The sequence below is a fragment of the Oncorhynchus nerka genome, linkage group LG25 (genome assembly GCF_034236695.1).
Source record: "Oncorhynchus nerka isolate Pitt River linkage group LG25, Oner_Uvic_2.0, whole genome shotgun sequence".
In the NCBI taxonomy this organism is placed as follows: Eukaryota; Metazoa; Chordata; class Actinopteri; order Salmoniformes; family Salmonidae; genus Oncorhynchus; species Oncorhynchus nerka.
This window is the reverse complement of record NC_088420.1, coordinates 52,937,210-52,952,313: the sequence shown is the minus strand read 5'-3', so window position 1 is coordinate 52,952,313 and position 15,104 is coordinate 52,937,210. Positions and strand designations below refer to the sequence as shown.

The following is a 15,104-nucleotide window of genomic DNA, read 5'->3' as shown; positions in this document are numbered from 1 at the left end:
AAACACAAAGTATTGTTCAAGCTTCACAAACAGTTTGGACATGCTACAGTTGACAGACTTCAGAAGTTACTCAGCAGTTCAGGGAATAATGATGATGAGAAGTACGAAACTGGAAACAAAGTGTACTACAAACGAGTTGACTGTCAAGAGTGGAAAGGACCGGGAGTAGTCATTGGTCAAGATGGTGTGATATTTTTTGAGGTACGGAGGCATCATTGTCAGGGTGCATCACTCAAGATTGCGGAAAGTAAATTATCAACTAGATAGAGGGGCTGTTGCTGAGAATCAGTCTCCTAATGAAAATGACAAAGACACAGTAACAGACACAAACCTACCAGATGTCGCATCCAATGATATGGACACTGAAACTGACACAGGAAATGGAGCAGAGACCTACAACCATGCCCCTGTAATACTGTTGAGTGTTCAAATGAGGAAAACCTTCAAAAACAACCACATGTATTAAGAGAACATGGTTGTTCCAATCTGAAAACTGGACAAACTGTTAAATACATGGACAGAGAAAGTGGTGTTCCACATACAGAAACCGTCATTGGACGAGCAGGAAAAGCCAAAGGAAAACACCAGAACTGGTACAACTTGTAGTACTCTGAACTAGCTGTCTAGACCAGTCACTTGTAGATCATATCAGAATTGAACCAATGGAAAATCGAGAAAAACAATGACATTCAAAATGATGATGTACTTGAAACAAAGGATGTGTCATTTGACTCCGCTAAGCTAGATGAGCGCAGTAATTGGAGGAAAAATGAAGTGTTTGAGGAAGTCAAAGACTTGGCCAAAAATGTGTCTCAACAAGGTGGGTGTGTACCCTTAAAGAATCCTTAACTGGAATAGTGGCTAGAGGTTTTGAGGAGCTGGCTGCTAAAGAACTCCCAAAAGACTAACGGCATGCGCCTCAGTCACTCAGATTGCTGATGTCAGTGATCTGCCAGAAAAAAATGGAAACTTAATTCCATAGACATCAAATCTGCATTTTTGTAGGGAACAGAGCTGTCAAGGGACATTCACATCTGACCTCCGCCTGAAGCTAAAAGCGAAAGAACACTGTGGAAACTAAAACAGTGTGTGTATGGACTGGCAGATGCATCACTCTACTGGTACAACAAAGTCAAGGCAGCAATGCTGAATACAGGTGGAAAAATGTCACAAGTGGATCCTGCAGTCTTCTATTGGCTTGATCAAGACTGCAATGTGACTGGAGTACTTGCCTGTCATGTTGATGACTTTATCTTGGGTGGCTCACAGACCTTTGCTTCAACTGTGATTCCACACCTCAAAGCTGTTTTCTAGATCGGCCGTGAGGAGCATGATCCTTTTTGTTATGTTGGAATAGAGTTTATTACTGTTGATGGAAAAATACTGATGCAACAGAAGAGCTATATCAAGAATCTTCAACCCATTCACCGGGATTCTTCAAAAGCCGTACAAAGGAATTACCCTCCGTGAAATTGAAGCTGATCAATTGAGGTCAAAGATAGGACAAATTTTATGGGTTGCTAGACCGAGTAGACCTGATGTAATGTTTGATGGTTGCAGCTTGGCATCTAACACAAAACACGCCACTGTACAAACCATTCATGAGGCGAACAAAGTTGTTCGTAAACTGAAATCACAACAAGTGACTAAAGTTTCAGCATGTTGGAAAAGATGACTCTTTGAAACTAGTTGCCTTCAGTGAAGCTTCGCTAGGGAACCTTACAGATGGAGGCACACGGTGGACATCTAATCGTGTTAATAGGTGAAGGAGGAAGATTCTCACCTATCTGTTGGCAGTGAAAAAGGATCAGAAGGGTTGTCCGAAGCACATTTGCTGGAGAAACCCTTGCTCTTGCGGATGGAATTGACAATGCTATCTTTCATGCAATTCTGTTCTCAGAGCTAACCACTGGTGAGACAAAACGGCACTTTCTACCTGTAGTTTGTGTCACTGACAACTACTCATTAGTTGATGCTGTGAAGTCAACCAAGTCTGTCACAGAGAAAATACTTTGTCTTGAGCTTAACAGCATCAAGGAACTTATTCAAGCCCAGAGAATCCAGCGGATTCTGTGGTCGACCACAAAGGAACAGCTTGCTGACTGTCTGACTAAAAAAGGAGCATCTGGTCTTGTGCTCCTACAGGCTCTCAGAAATGGAAAGTGGCAGCTTGAGTAAATTTAAAAACTGTCACACAACCCATTTGTGATGGGGATCTTGAATAATACTTGGACATTTAATTATGTTTTATTTGTCTTTAAAGAAAAGGGGGAGATTGTTAAGTTCATGTTTTAAGTATCCCTATATTTCTGTTATTACGGGGCTATCACTCAGTCAAGAGTACGCCTGAGTCTTGTTGTTGATGGACCTAGCCATGAGTGGAATGGCTACCTTGTAGTGTGTTCATATAGTATAGTAAACTTTGTTAAACTGGAACCTTGTCGTTGTGTCATTTCGAGTTAACAAATATGCCAATGAAACTAGAATTTCTCACGTTCTACTGGTTTTCGAATCAATGTTCCTTTTATTGCCCAGCAGCCCAAGGCATAATCGTAGTGATATTGCAGTAGTAACCCATGCTAGTTGACCCATCTATAGATCTCCACTTTATTTCTATTAAATATTTTCATCTGTCACATAACCGCTCGGCGTGCTGTGCACTTTTGGGAAGTGTTTTCCTGCTAATTGCATTTTGGGACATTCTCACACACAGCCTACAGCCATGTGCGCATTGTTGAGTTTATAATATTTAGAAATATAACTTTATGAACTGTTTGATTTGTTGCATCAGCCTCACTTGCTTTTTAAAATGTTTTTATGTGCAGTGGTCCCAGAACTGTTCCAGATTCTGTTTTGAACCGTGGACATATTTGTTTTGTTTTTATGGTCACGGACGACCGGACGCCCTTAATTTCGAGCCCTGGAGGGAATTCATTTTTATTAAGCCATAAGTATTTGGTTATAATTGTAATGTTGCACTATTTTATATGCTACATTTTTGTCTGATTCTCTATGGTAAAAAAATATAGTGATGCATTTAATTTTGTAAAGTGGTTCCTTGCATCATACAATGACGTTAAAATGGTGTTAGAAGTCTCTTGATCTTTTGGACAACTAAAAAAAACTGTCCTACTTGTCCAAGGGACAAAAAAAGAGTTAATGTCAAGTCCTGCCTTTTCTATTATAAAGTAAAAAGTACAACGTTCAATTCAATGTCTTGTATTGAGTAGAGGTGTGAATATCAGGGACACTGTTTTTGTGCAGCACATGTGCAGAACATATAGAGAAGGAGAACAGTCATCCTGGGGAGGGGTGGCCGGGGCAAATCCTGTGGTGTGGTGATACTTCACGGTGTCGTGATACTTGACATAGTATCACATTGTTATTCAAATGTTCACGTGTTTCCATTCTAACATGCTAACCATTCTGCTACCCCGCCCCCGCCGTGTTGTAGATCAGCCTGAGACCAGCTCAGTCGTTCCTCCTGAATAAGAACCAGGTTCCCAAGCTGCAGCCCCAAATCCCCACCATGATCCCCCCCAGTGCCCAGCCCCCCCGCACCAACACCCCTCCATTGGGACAGGTAAGGGATCAGCAGAGCACACCCCACTTCACCTTTTAAAACCCCCAACCAGGGTTGGGGTCGATTCATTTTCAATTCTGGAAGAAAACTGACATTCAAATTCTTCCCGTTGCTGTTCAATGACGAAATTGGAATGTCAGTTAACCTCTTAAAATGGAATTGACCCCAACTCCGAATCCAACTGGGCTTTTGAGGGCTTACCATGTTTGTTGTTCCAATGTAGTTCACCTAGTCTTCCCCCTTCTCCCCAGTCTCCACAGCTCGGCCTCAAAAGCAACCCTCCTCACATTCATGAGAAACCTCATAAGACCAGCAAGAAACCACCGCCGGCTAGGGAGGAGCTGCTGAAAATGACAGTAGGCAACAATTTAGTACCGATGTGACTGAATTCTGGTATCACGACTCTTTTATCACAATGTATATTATTGGCACCGATACACCGTGCAACACTAAACAAGGTTCACTTTTCACTCTCCCCCTTTAGGAGACTGTTGTAACGGAATACCTGAACAGCAAAAACATTGATAATGCTGTGAACGGTGTCAGAGAGATGAAGGCTCCCAAGCACTTCCTGCCGGAGATGCTGAGTAAGATCATTGTGGTGTCGCTGGACCGGTCAGATGAGGATAAGGAGCATGCCAGCACCCTCATACACACGCTACGCACAGAAGGCCTCGTTACCGGGGATAACTTCATGCAGGTATGTGTCTCTTCCATGCAATATTTTTGACGCGCTTGGTAAAGCTTTGTTTTCATCTCACTAATGTCTTTGTCCTAACTTTATTTGTCTCTCTCCCTACATCCTTGTTTCCAAGGCTTTCCTCAACGTGCTTGACCAGTGCCCTAAGATCGAGGTGGACGTGCCGCTTGTGAAATCCTACCTAGCCCAGTTTGCAGCCCTGGCCCTCATATCTGAGCTGGTGAGCGTGTCTGAGCTGGCCCACCCTCTGGAGAATGGAACCCACTTCCCCCTCTTCCTGCTCTGTCTGCAGCAGACTGCCAAGCTCACGGACAAGGAGTGGCTCACTGACCTCTTCCAACAGAGCAAGGTCAACATGCAAAAGATGCTACCCGGTAGGTTGACAACCCTCTCTCTCCACATACTCCCTCTAAAGGCACTTTCGTGACTGAAATGGAATGATTTCACTGTGATTTTAAATTTGTCATGTGATGACATCTCATAATCATTAGACTAAAGGCACTTGATATCACGGATGACCAACTAAAGAGACTAATGATTACAATATCTGAACAGTATCAGCAGAGACTGCAGCACATTTATCTTCCCTGACAGTGATGCTATGGCTAATCTGACCTGTCCGTCTGTTCTGGTCCTCCAGAGATTGACCAGAACAAGGACCGCATGTTGGAGATTCTGGAGGGTAAGGGCCTGAGCTTCCTGTTCCCCCTGTTGAAGCTTGAGAAGGACCTGCTGCTGCAGATCAAGGCAGACCCCTCACCGCAGGCCATCTACAAGTGGATCAAAGACAACATCTCCCCCAAGCTCCACACCGACAAGGGTTTTGTCAACATCCTCATGACCAGGTAGGTACTGAACCTCCATGATGGAGACTACTTTTTGTTTAAAAAAATTGTCACTCCTTTTTCTCCAATTTCGTGATATCCAGTTGGTATTTATTCTTGTCCCATTGCTGCAACTCCCATACGGATTCAGGAGAGGCGAAGGTCGAGAGCAATGCTTCTTGACACTGCTTGCTTAAACTGTAAGCCAGCCGTACCAATGTGTCGGAGGAAACACCGTACAGCTGGTGAGCTGAAATCAGTGTGCAATCGCCCTTCCGCCACGAGTCGCTAGAGCGCTATGGGACAAGAACATTACTGCTGGCCAAACCCTTCCCTAACCCAGACGACGCTGGACCAATTGTGCGCCACCTCATGGGTCTCCCGGTCTCGGTCGGCTGCTTCACAGCCCGGGGTCGGACATGGATCTGTAGCGATGCAGTGCCTGAAACCGTTGCGCCACTCCGGAGGCCCGGAGACTACGTTTGAAATCTTATTTAGACTGCTTATGGTTGAATAAATGTATTCATTCAAGGCTTGAGACCAATATGACAGTGGAGTCTAAACTGTACTTGTCACAATACAGAATCGCCCTTTCAGTCTATTTGTGCACAATATTTCATGCACACTGTGGTGGGTGAAGACACAAACTAATGGAATGTGTAAAATACACTTTTGGGAGCATTCATTAGTGTATCCATTTTACCATGCTCTTACTGTTGCTTCCCCTCTCCTCCCAGTTTCTTGCAGTACATCTCAGGGGAGCTGTGTTGTGTGGAGGAGGAGGAGGGCAGTGGTGGAGAGGAGCAGGCGGTGGGGCCCTCCAAAGAGCAGCTGGACCAAGAGAAGCAGCTGCTGCTGGCCTTCAAACCTGTCATGCAGAAGTTCCTACACGACCAGCCCCAGCTGCAGGTCTCAGCCCTGTACGCCCTGCAGGTGCACTGCCATGCCAGCCACTTTCCCAGAGGTAGGTTTACTGCCCCACGCCACTTGCCAGGCTGTCATTGAAACTAATATTTTGGTGGAAACCTATTAACTTTTGCTTTAGTTGTCAGTGATCAAGATTTTAATTTATTTGATCGTTTTTGGACATGCGAGTAGGATATTCTTCTGTCGACTTCATTGCAACTGTGTCTCTGCTGCTGCGTGTTGTGTGTGTTTATTTCAGGTATGCTGCTGCGCTACTATGTCCACTTCTACGATATGGAGATCATTGAAGAAGAAGCCTTCCTTGCATGGAAAGAAGATATTACCCAAGAATTCCCTGGAAAGGGAAAAGCTTTATTCCAGGTATTTTTTTGTTGAGAAATCTGTCACAGTTGACCAACTGGTAGCTTATAAATCACATTTTATTTGTCACATACACATGGTTAGCAGATGTTAATGCTTGTTCCGACAATACAGTAATAACCAACGAGTAATCTAACCTAACAATTACACAACTACTACTTATACACAAGTGTAAAGGGATAAAGAATATGTACATAAAGATATATGAATGAGTGATGGTACAGAACGACATAGGCAAGATGCAGTAGATGGTATCGAGTACAGTATATCCATATGAGATGAGTAATGTAGGGTATGTAAACATAAAAGTGGCATAGTTTAAAGTGGCTATCACATAAAGATGGAAAGATTCAGTAGATGATATAGAGTACAGTATATACATATACATATGAGATGAGTAATGTAGGGTATGTAAACATTATATTAAGTGGCATTGTTTAAAGTGGCTAGTGATACATTTATTTACATCAATTTCCATTATTAATGTGGCTGGAGTTGAGTCAGTATGTTGGCAGCAGCCACTCAATGTTAGTGGTGGCTTTTTAACAGTCTGATGGCCTTGAGATAGAAGCGTTTTTTCAGTCTCTCGGGCCCTGATTTGATGCACATGAACTGACCTCTCCTTCTGAATGATAGCAGGGTGAACAGGCAGTGGCTCGGGTGGTTGTTGTCCTTGATGATCTTTATGGCCTTCCTGTAACATTGGGTGGTGTAGGTGTCCTGGAGGGCAGGTAGTTTGCCCCCGGTGATGCGTTGTGCAGACCTCACTACCCTCTGGAGAGCCTTACGGTTGTGGGCGGAGCAGTTGCCGTACCAGGCCCGACAGGATGCTCTCGATTGTGCATCTGTAGAAGTTTGTGAGTGCTTTTGGTGACACGCCAAATTTCTTCAGCCTCCTGAGGTTGAAGAGGCGCTGCTGCACCTTCTTCACAATGCTGTCTGTGTGGGTAGACCAATTCAGTTTGTCCGTGATGTGTATGCCGAGGAACTTAACACTTACTACCCTCTCCACTACTGTCCCGTCGATGTGGATAGGGGGGGTGCTCCCTCTGCTGTCCGCAAACTTGATGATTGAGTTGGAGGCGTGCATGGCCACACAGTCGTGGGTGAACAGGGAGTACAGGAGAGGGCTCAGAACGCACCCTTGTGGGGCCCCAGTTTTGCGGATCAGCGGGGTGGAGATGTTGTTACCTACCCTCACCACCTGGGGGCAGCCCGTCAGGAAGTCCAGTAGCCAGTTGCACAGGGCGGGGTCGAGAGTACTATGGTGTTAAATGCTGAGCTGTAGTCGATTATACACTTAAACATGTGTACCCAGTCCTTTATTCTTTTGTGAGTAAATCATGACAATTGTGCTTGCAACCACAACAGGGTTGCGCTCAGTATGTGGAAAGCATTTGGAACTGAGTGAAACAGGGAGGTAGCCTCCTACCCGAACTTGTTCAATAACAACACATATTTCTGCTTAACATTCTGCCCTATTTAACATGACCCTGTATAACACTCTCCCCTGTTAGGTCAACCAGTTGCTAATCCTCTACCTCTCTCCTGTTAGGTCAACCAGTGGCTAACCTGGCTGGAAACAGCTGAGGAAGAGGAGTCAGAAGAAGAGGCTGACTGAGAAACAAACCAGAACTGTCAGGCACCATAGATTAGAGAAACATACCTTGACATACATTACAGCTATCTATCTATTACCACCCTAATCTCCCCTTTAACTAACCACTGCTAGAGACTGCTTATGTCCTGCAATAATTAGCCAAGCATGTTATCATGGCATAGTAGATAACCATCGAGCTCTGTATAGGCACTGAAGCCTTTCACCTTTTATTTTAATGGTTGATTTGTTTTGGGTCCCTGTCCCGTTTCTGCAATATGAATTTAATGTAGCCTATGGACTGTCTCAAACCACATCTGTACTTTTTTTGTTTTGCTCCTACTGTAACCACAGAGTTAGTTTTACCACAATAACTGACTGACAAGTATTGCATTAACACTATTTGATATGATTTGTTATCCCCTTTAAAGAAAATGTTTATTTGACACCTGTTTAGGGTCTTTTCCCTAAAGGGCATGCAAAATATGTCCAATCTAGAGAGTAAGTCAACTGAATCTTGCCTAAAATCTTTGTTTTAAACCAAAGATCTCTTCGAATGCCCTGTTGCTGATAAAGGAGCATGTTGCATATGGGAATTATATTCTTCCCACGCAAGGCTGTAGTGGTTGCAATACTCATTCTTTAATTGTTACATAAACTGTAAGTTAATCATTGGTGTGCTGCTGTAACGTTTCAAAAGTTGCCTTTGTTTTTACCTCTTAGATGGGCTTTGTGTTTCATGTTGGGATACAGAATATCCTTTTTTTGTTGTTGAGAAATGCCTATACAAGAAAGCCCAGCCCAATGCAGAAATGTTGATATAAATATCCTGGTCTACTAACACAATATACAACCCCTGTATTGGACTTCTAATGAAGCTCGATCTGGTTTACTAGTGTGAACGTCTAAGAACGTAACAAAAGTCACCTTTTTTAAATTAATTGGATAACTTCTTACCTCCGCATCCCTTTTGCCTATAAAGTTTGTCAAAGGTGGGGGTACAGGAATATATTTTCCCCAGCATATTGAGTTTACACCGATATCTTTATTTTTAATTGACGAATAAAAGCTTGTGAGAAAGTTGTATAGCGCATAAAGGCTTACCATACTGAACTTAAATCTTAATGAAGTCATAAAATAACATCTTCACTTTGCCCAACAAGATTAGCCAATGTGCTCACAAACCATGTGTATGTAGAAAGCAATGGATTTTGATCATGTTGTATTCAAGTGATGAGTATTGTGCACTGATATTGCTTAACCGTCAATAAAGTCCAATACTTGAGCACTGACACATTTTTGTTGTCCTTTGCACTATTTTAATTCAAATGTTACATTTTCTCATGCCGATTATGATTAATTGTGGCTTTATTTTGCATGATGAAAGTTGACTTCACATTTTTCCCTTTATAAAAGGATAACAAACAAAACATTGTTGCAATATATCATTAGATCAAGAGGCTATTCTGAACGATGTGTGTAATGCAGTCTTTCCTGCTTCTCTGTGGATGTCCCCCCCCACTCGCGGGGGCAGATACTCTTGGGAAAAGGAAGCAGTCACAAAAGTGTGAACATTTAGTACTGTACATCTGCATATTCCATGTAAACTGAACCTGACTTGGAACAAAAATATTTAAAGGAATGGAAAAACAACCTCACTGGGAAAAAATGGTCAAGGCATCTTATGAGTGCCAAATTTGATAATGTGCTTGGTTACCTGGATGAGCTCCTGTCAGCATCCTCGGACCCATGCTCTCGTGTGGAGATTAAGACGGGGTCCCCTTCCTGAGAGAGGGGAGTGGGGTAGAATAACCTTTGTACAAACCTCATCGCTTGAGTGATGTTCAAAATGGCAACGACAGAGCTGCCTCGCTTTTAGCCCTTAGGAAACTTTGCAGTATTTTGTTTTTTTTATGTATTATTTCTTACATTGTTAGACCAGAAAATCTTAAGTGTTATTACACACAGCCAGAAAGAACTATTAGATATCAGAGCGGCGTCAACTTACCAGCACTACGACCAGGAATATGGCTTTCCCGAAGCGGGTCCTTTGTCCGAACTTCCCAGGGAATTTGAGCTGATTCCAGAGGCTGACACAAAACAATACTGCCAGAGAAGACGTAGACAGAGCGGTCTTCTGGTCAGACTTCGAAGGCGCGCACACCACCCACCACTTCCGAGTATATTACTCACTAATGTCCACAAGCATTTTGCTCCACTCGCAATAACATCTGCATGTAACCAATAAAATTTGATTTGATCCTGTCAAATGGTAGTTTAAACCTCACCATTATGTTCCTGGAAGTGCCATCTTGGTTTTTCAGAATCTTCACCCTCTGGTCATTCCTTCATGCACAGGGAAAAAGCTCCTCTTATTCGCTCGACACTGGGGAGAAGTCAGTCAACTCAAATCAAATGAATAACTAGTAAGTGAGGAATTTACCCATGGCCTGACAACCATTAGCTGGTCAACAGCTAGATGGTGCTATTGTCTGTTATTCTGATCACATCTCAGCTACCTGAGAAAAGTAGGATGATTGCTGATACATTGGGTGCTGCAGAAGGGGTCAGAGTCTGGCTCACTGCTTTGTTCTGCTTCTGAGACTTGAGGTCCTCCTTAGCGCTGAAGATGTCTGCCAGCGCCTGTTTCTCCCTCCAGTTGAGATACTTAGTTGTGCCCTCCTGCCTCTGCCAAGCGCTTCTCCAGATCAGCTTCCTGCTTCATCTGGCTGGCCTCTGTTCCTCCACCACCAATGCCCTGGGCCTGGAACTCATCTTCCTAAGGAAAGACATCACAGTGGATAGTCTCATTCACAAACTGTGTGGTCTAACGAGTATAGATGAGCCTTAAACCCTGGAATGGCATGTAAGGTTGTGTCCATATTACAGTTTCTCAATTGCTTAGACACAATTCCTGGAACAACTCATAATTTTCTTAAATCTTCACACACAATTGTAAAAACTCACACCCAACGATTTAAACATCTAACTTCTGGGTCCCAATTCAAACTTTTCCCTCCGACAACACACACAAGCTGTCAAAAACACAGACTACATGACTGTTCCGCACTGGAGGGATTAATTCAAAACACTGCTACCAAAATGTTTAGAATAGGTTTTCAGATAAATAATTTTGAACATGGTAAAATCACAGCACTGACTATCCAGATAACACTTTCAGGAACACCCTGGCGAGAGAAATTCAAAACAGTACTGTAATAAGTACCTCTTACATTACTGGATAAGGGAATACTACTGTATGTGCTGTTTTGGTCAAAAACCTGACCTTTGAAATGTCACACTGACAGAACATGTAAGTAAGAGTCCATGCACAGTACAATACCCAATTTCTAAAAGCTTTATTTCCAAATGCAGCAAATGTACAGGTTACTCAACATCAGCTTTCTCATCATCTCGTCTCAGGTCTGGGTCAGGCCATAATATCTCATCAACGTCACACATTGTTTGCTCTTGCCAGGCACAGCATGGGGAAATGCCCTTGTGTGACTTAGAAAACCCTGGAGAGACTTCACAGACACCATTGCCTCCAGGAGGTTTTGCTGTGTGTAGGGGTTGCGGTCATACACTCTTCACCACTATGCTGAGAAAAATTCCTCAATCGGATTCAGAAGTGGGGAATATGCTGGCAAAAAATAATAATAGTGAACCCGGGGTGGTCATTGAACCAGGAGCGAACCAGAGCAGCCCAATGAAAACTCACGTTATCCCAAATGACAACATATTGGGCTTGCTCTGGTTGCCCTGGCTCCCCTTCCTGTTGAAGAATGTTATTGTGCAGATGATCTAGAAATTGAAGGAGTTGTGCCGTGTTGTATGGACCCACTTTGACATGGCGTTGGAGGACGCCACGATTGCAGCACATAGGGTGATGTTGCCTCCCTTTTGGCCAGGAACTTGTATGATGGCACAGTATGATATCATGACCAATGATTTTGCGCCCCCTTTTGTGCCTTTTTGTTAGGTTGAACCCTGCCTCGTCGATGAAGATGTGGGTCAGCCATGGCATCCAGCTCAAAGAATCTCTACAAAAGTAATTTTTAAAAACTCACATTTTAGTTTACTACTGTACTGGAATGAAAGATTGTGTACTGCAGTTACTGTAACACATTACTATACAGTACTGTATTGATATGCTGGAGAGATGGGCCATACTCTACATACTGTAAGAATTCTGTACAGTACAGCACATATTACCCGAACATATTGGAATCGTTGCTCCTTTGGAATCGTTTGCATTACTTTCAAAAGGCACACGGTACAGCTGCTTTGTCCTTATGTGGTTCTTCTGATCGATCCGGTCAATGGTGGAAATGCTGATGCTGTCAATTCCTTGGAAGACTACCTGGTCTTCAACTATTTGGGTTTGAAATTGCCTCAAACGGATGGTATTATTGGCAATCCCCATATTCACCAGGGCAGTCTCCTGCTCAGCTGTGAGAAGTCTCTGCCTAACTCCAATAGAGTTCAGTTCTGCAAAAAGTATGGTCATCCATTACCGTGGTAAAAACTACACTGAGAACAAAGTGGAGATTCAGTCTATATGCACTACAATATTACATGTACCACAGTAACAACAAGGCAAATGACCTGTTTTCCCTTCTGAAAGTACAGACAATGGATGCAACCGTGTAACGGCTTAGGTTGGGTTGCACTAGCTGTCCAACTTCTCTCATAGTCCTCCCATGTTTGGGCACATGATGAACTAGGGTGGCACAAATTTCATCTGAGATTACTTGTCTTTGTTGTTGTCATCCTCTTCCTCTCTGTTTTCTTGCAACTTTGGTATTGTTAGGATCCATTGTACCAAAGCACATGGACATGCCTCCAGGCAGCAGGGGCAGGGGCGGGAGGTAGTGGTTAGAGCGTTGGACTAGTAACCGCAAGGTTGCAAGATCGAATCCCCGAGCTGACAAGGTAAAAATCTGTTGTTCTGCCCCTGAACAAGGCAGTTAACCCACTGTTCCTAGGCCGCCATTGTAAATAAGAATTTGTTCTTAACTGGCTTGCCTAGTTTAAAAAAAGAAACTTTCTGGAAAACTGCATGTAGAAATGTAGTGAATTGAGCCAACACAATAGCCTATTCTACATGACAGATATTCCCATATCTGTTCTACACATATCTGTGCTACACAATACATTTATATGTGAACATTTTGTGACATCACACTCCCCTGAAAGGCCCCAGCACTAATATCACCATCAAATATTGACGATTATCAACACAGTGTCAATGGTTCAACCACATTTTCATCATCATTCCAGTTGTCATAACTCATGAAGTGGCCATAGTCCACACACACCCATATCACTGCTTCAGTCATATTTGTTATGTACTAGTGAATTCACACAGATGTTTTATGTATTGGTGTCTATTAATAGGTGACAGAACTATGTCAGTGTTAGTCTTCCCTGGATAACCTAAGCTCTGAGTGATGGCTGAATTTAGACTGATTCTATTTTAGCTTACAGCCCAGTCCCAAATCAACCACTAGCATCTAAACCCTGTGCTATAATCTGGGAGGATTACATAGGTGTTGTCGTGACGTTAGTACCATTAATGTGATGATGATTATTTTATCAAATCAATTAACTATGTTTAATTATTACGATGATTAAATGAATCAATTAACAATTAACTCATTAGCAATCTTGGGGCACCACGGAAAAAGTTTGTTTAGTGAGTTACCGTTTACCGAATGAACTCTACCGATATAAATATGTCGTTTTCAAATCAACAATTATTTATCATTATTACCTCAGTCTCATTCTGAATGTCGTTGACTTCAAATCTGCACCAACCCTAGTCTCCAAGATGAATCAGCGATACAAAAATTGCCTTAATTATTTATTTACTGATTAACTAAATAATCACACAGAATTACATAAACACACACAGGATAGATTATACATTGGTTACTAACATGATGCAATGAAAGTGGACTAACCCGATATGATGGCTTGGTTACACAATGAAAGGGGGTGGGGAACGAAAGAGCGGTAGGAGGAGAGACAAAGGAATTCAACCATTGTAAATGTGGATATTTAGCACCCTAACAACCGCTCATTCGGATTTGGAAATGCAAAGTACATATTTACGCTTGTATGTCTTTGTCGTCGCTCTCTGGTGAAATCCCCAGATCAGTCTGTGGAGAGTAAAAGTCTCTGGTTGTCCACCAGAGGTATCCTTTGTAGTTGTAGTAGGTTGGTCTCGGAGTATCTTTTAGAACGGATCTTCCAGAGGTGTACCACATGGTGTTCAGCGGTCCTTGTCCTTCGCTCTGTTTGTTTATAAGATACCCTAGAGATACCTATAGAGGTGAGAGGATATTGTTATTTGTCTCTTGTCTTTGGTTGAGTTTCCTAGGCTAACAGTGCATAAACAGCTGCAGGCTGAATGTGCCTGTGCAGTCTTCTTCGAGAGAGTTTCAGGGTCTCCGCATTTTCTGGTCTGGTGGAGATTTTCTTCTTCTCTGTTGAAAGTTTGAGAGTTTCTAACCATTTCATCTCACGCTGTCAGTCACGCTGGTCTGATGTAAATTTAGTTAGGAGTCCTTTTTATAATCAATTGGGGAACAAGGGCATTCTCTCCTTTTGTCTGTACTAACATGGGTGTGGTTAATGACTGGGTAAACCTTTACATGAAATACAATTCTCATTTACATGGATAAAATCACCTTTCATTTTCTCACAAATAGTGTAATGATAATTTCACATGTAAATCATTAAAGTACAACATTTACATATATAATAAAGGCATTTTTTTCATCTGAAACAATACTAAAATAAATGTTTGAAAAATAGATACAAAAGGTTCAACATATATTTATATTTTTAACAACCTTGTCGGGAGAGTCCTTATACACTCCAACATTGTAAAGCCATTCTCTTCATACAACTATTAATTGCTAAGAAATTCTCTTAAAACATTTTGTTTTTAAACCTATGCTTGCAGTATTCAGACAGAGAGAGATGACTTGCAGCAACCCAAGTACATCCAAAGGCTGACTTCAAACATCTTGTTTTTGTCCCATCATAATTCTGAATAAAATATGAACAGACAAATAAAACATTTAATCAGTGCAAAATACTGAT

The 15,104-nt window shown here is 42.4% G+C and overlaps 1 protein-coding gene and 1 pseudogene across 2 annotated transcripts in view; one reads left to right on the top strand and one right to left on the bottom strand.

The window, feature by feature from the left end:
• Positions 1 to 9,285, top strand: part of LOC115108938 (eukaryotic translation initiation factor 4 gamma 2-like) — a 24,938-nt pseudogene extending 15,653 nt beyond the window's left edge.
• LOC115109670 (centrosomal protein of 290 kDa-like) overlaps positions 8,974 to 15,104 on the bottom strand; it is a 19,527-nt gene continuing 13,396 nt past the window's right edge. The window contains exons 6-7 of one of the 2 annotated variants that reach the window (XM_065009868.1): positions 10,000 to 10,770; positions 8,974 to 9,776 (exon numbers count right to left, since the gene is read on the bottom strand). In XM_065009868.1, coding sequence (XP_064865940.1) covers positions 10,763 to 10,770 — 8 coding nt within the window. In that variant the 3' untranslated portion in view covers positions 8,974 to 9,776; positions 10,000 to 10,762. Of the gene's footprint in view, positions 9,777 to 9,999; positions 10,771 to 13,844; positions 14,321 to 15,104 lie in introns of those variants that run through there. The other variant, XM_029634871.2, reaches the window with a different exon arrangement.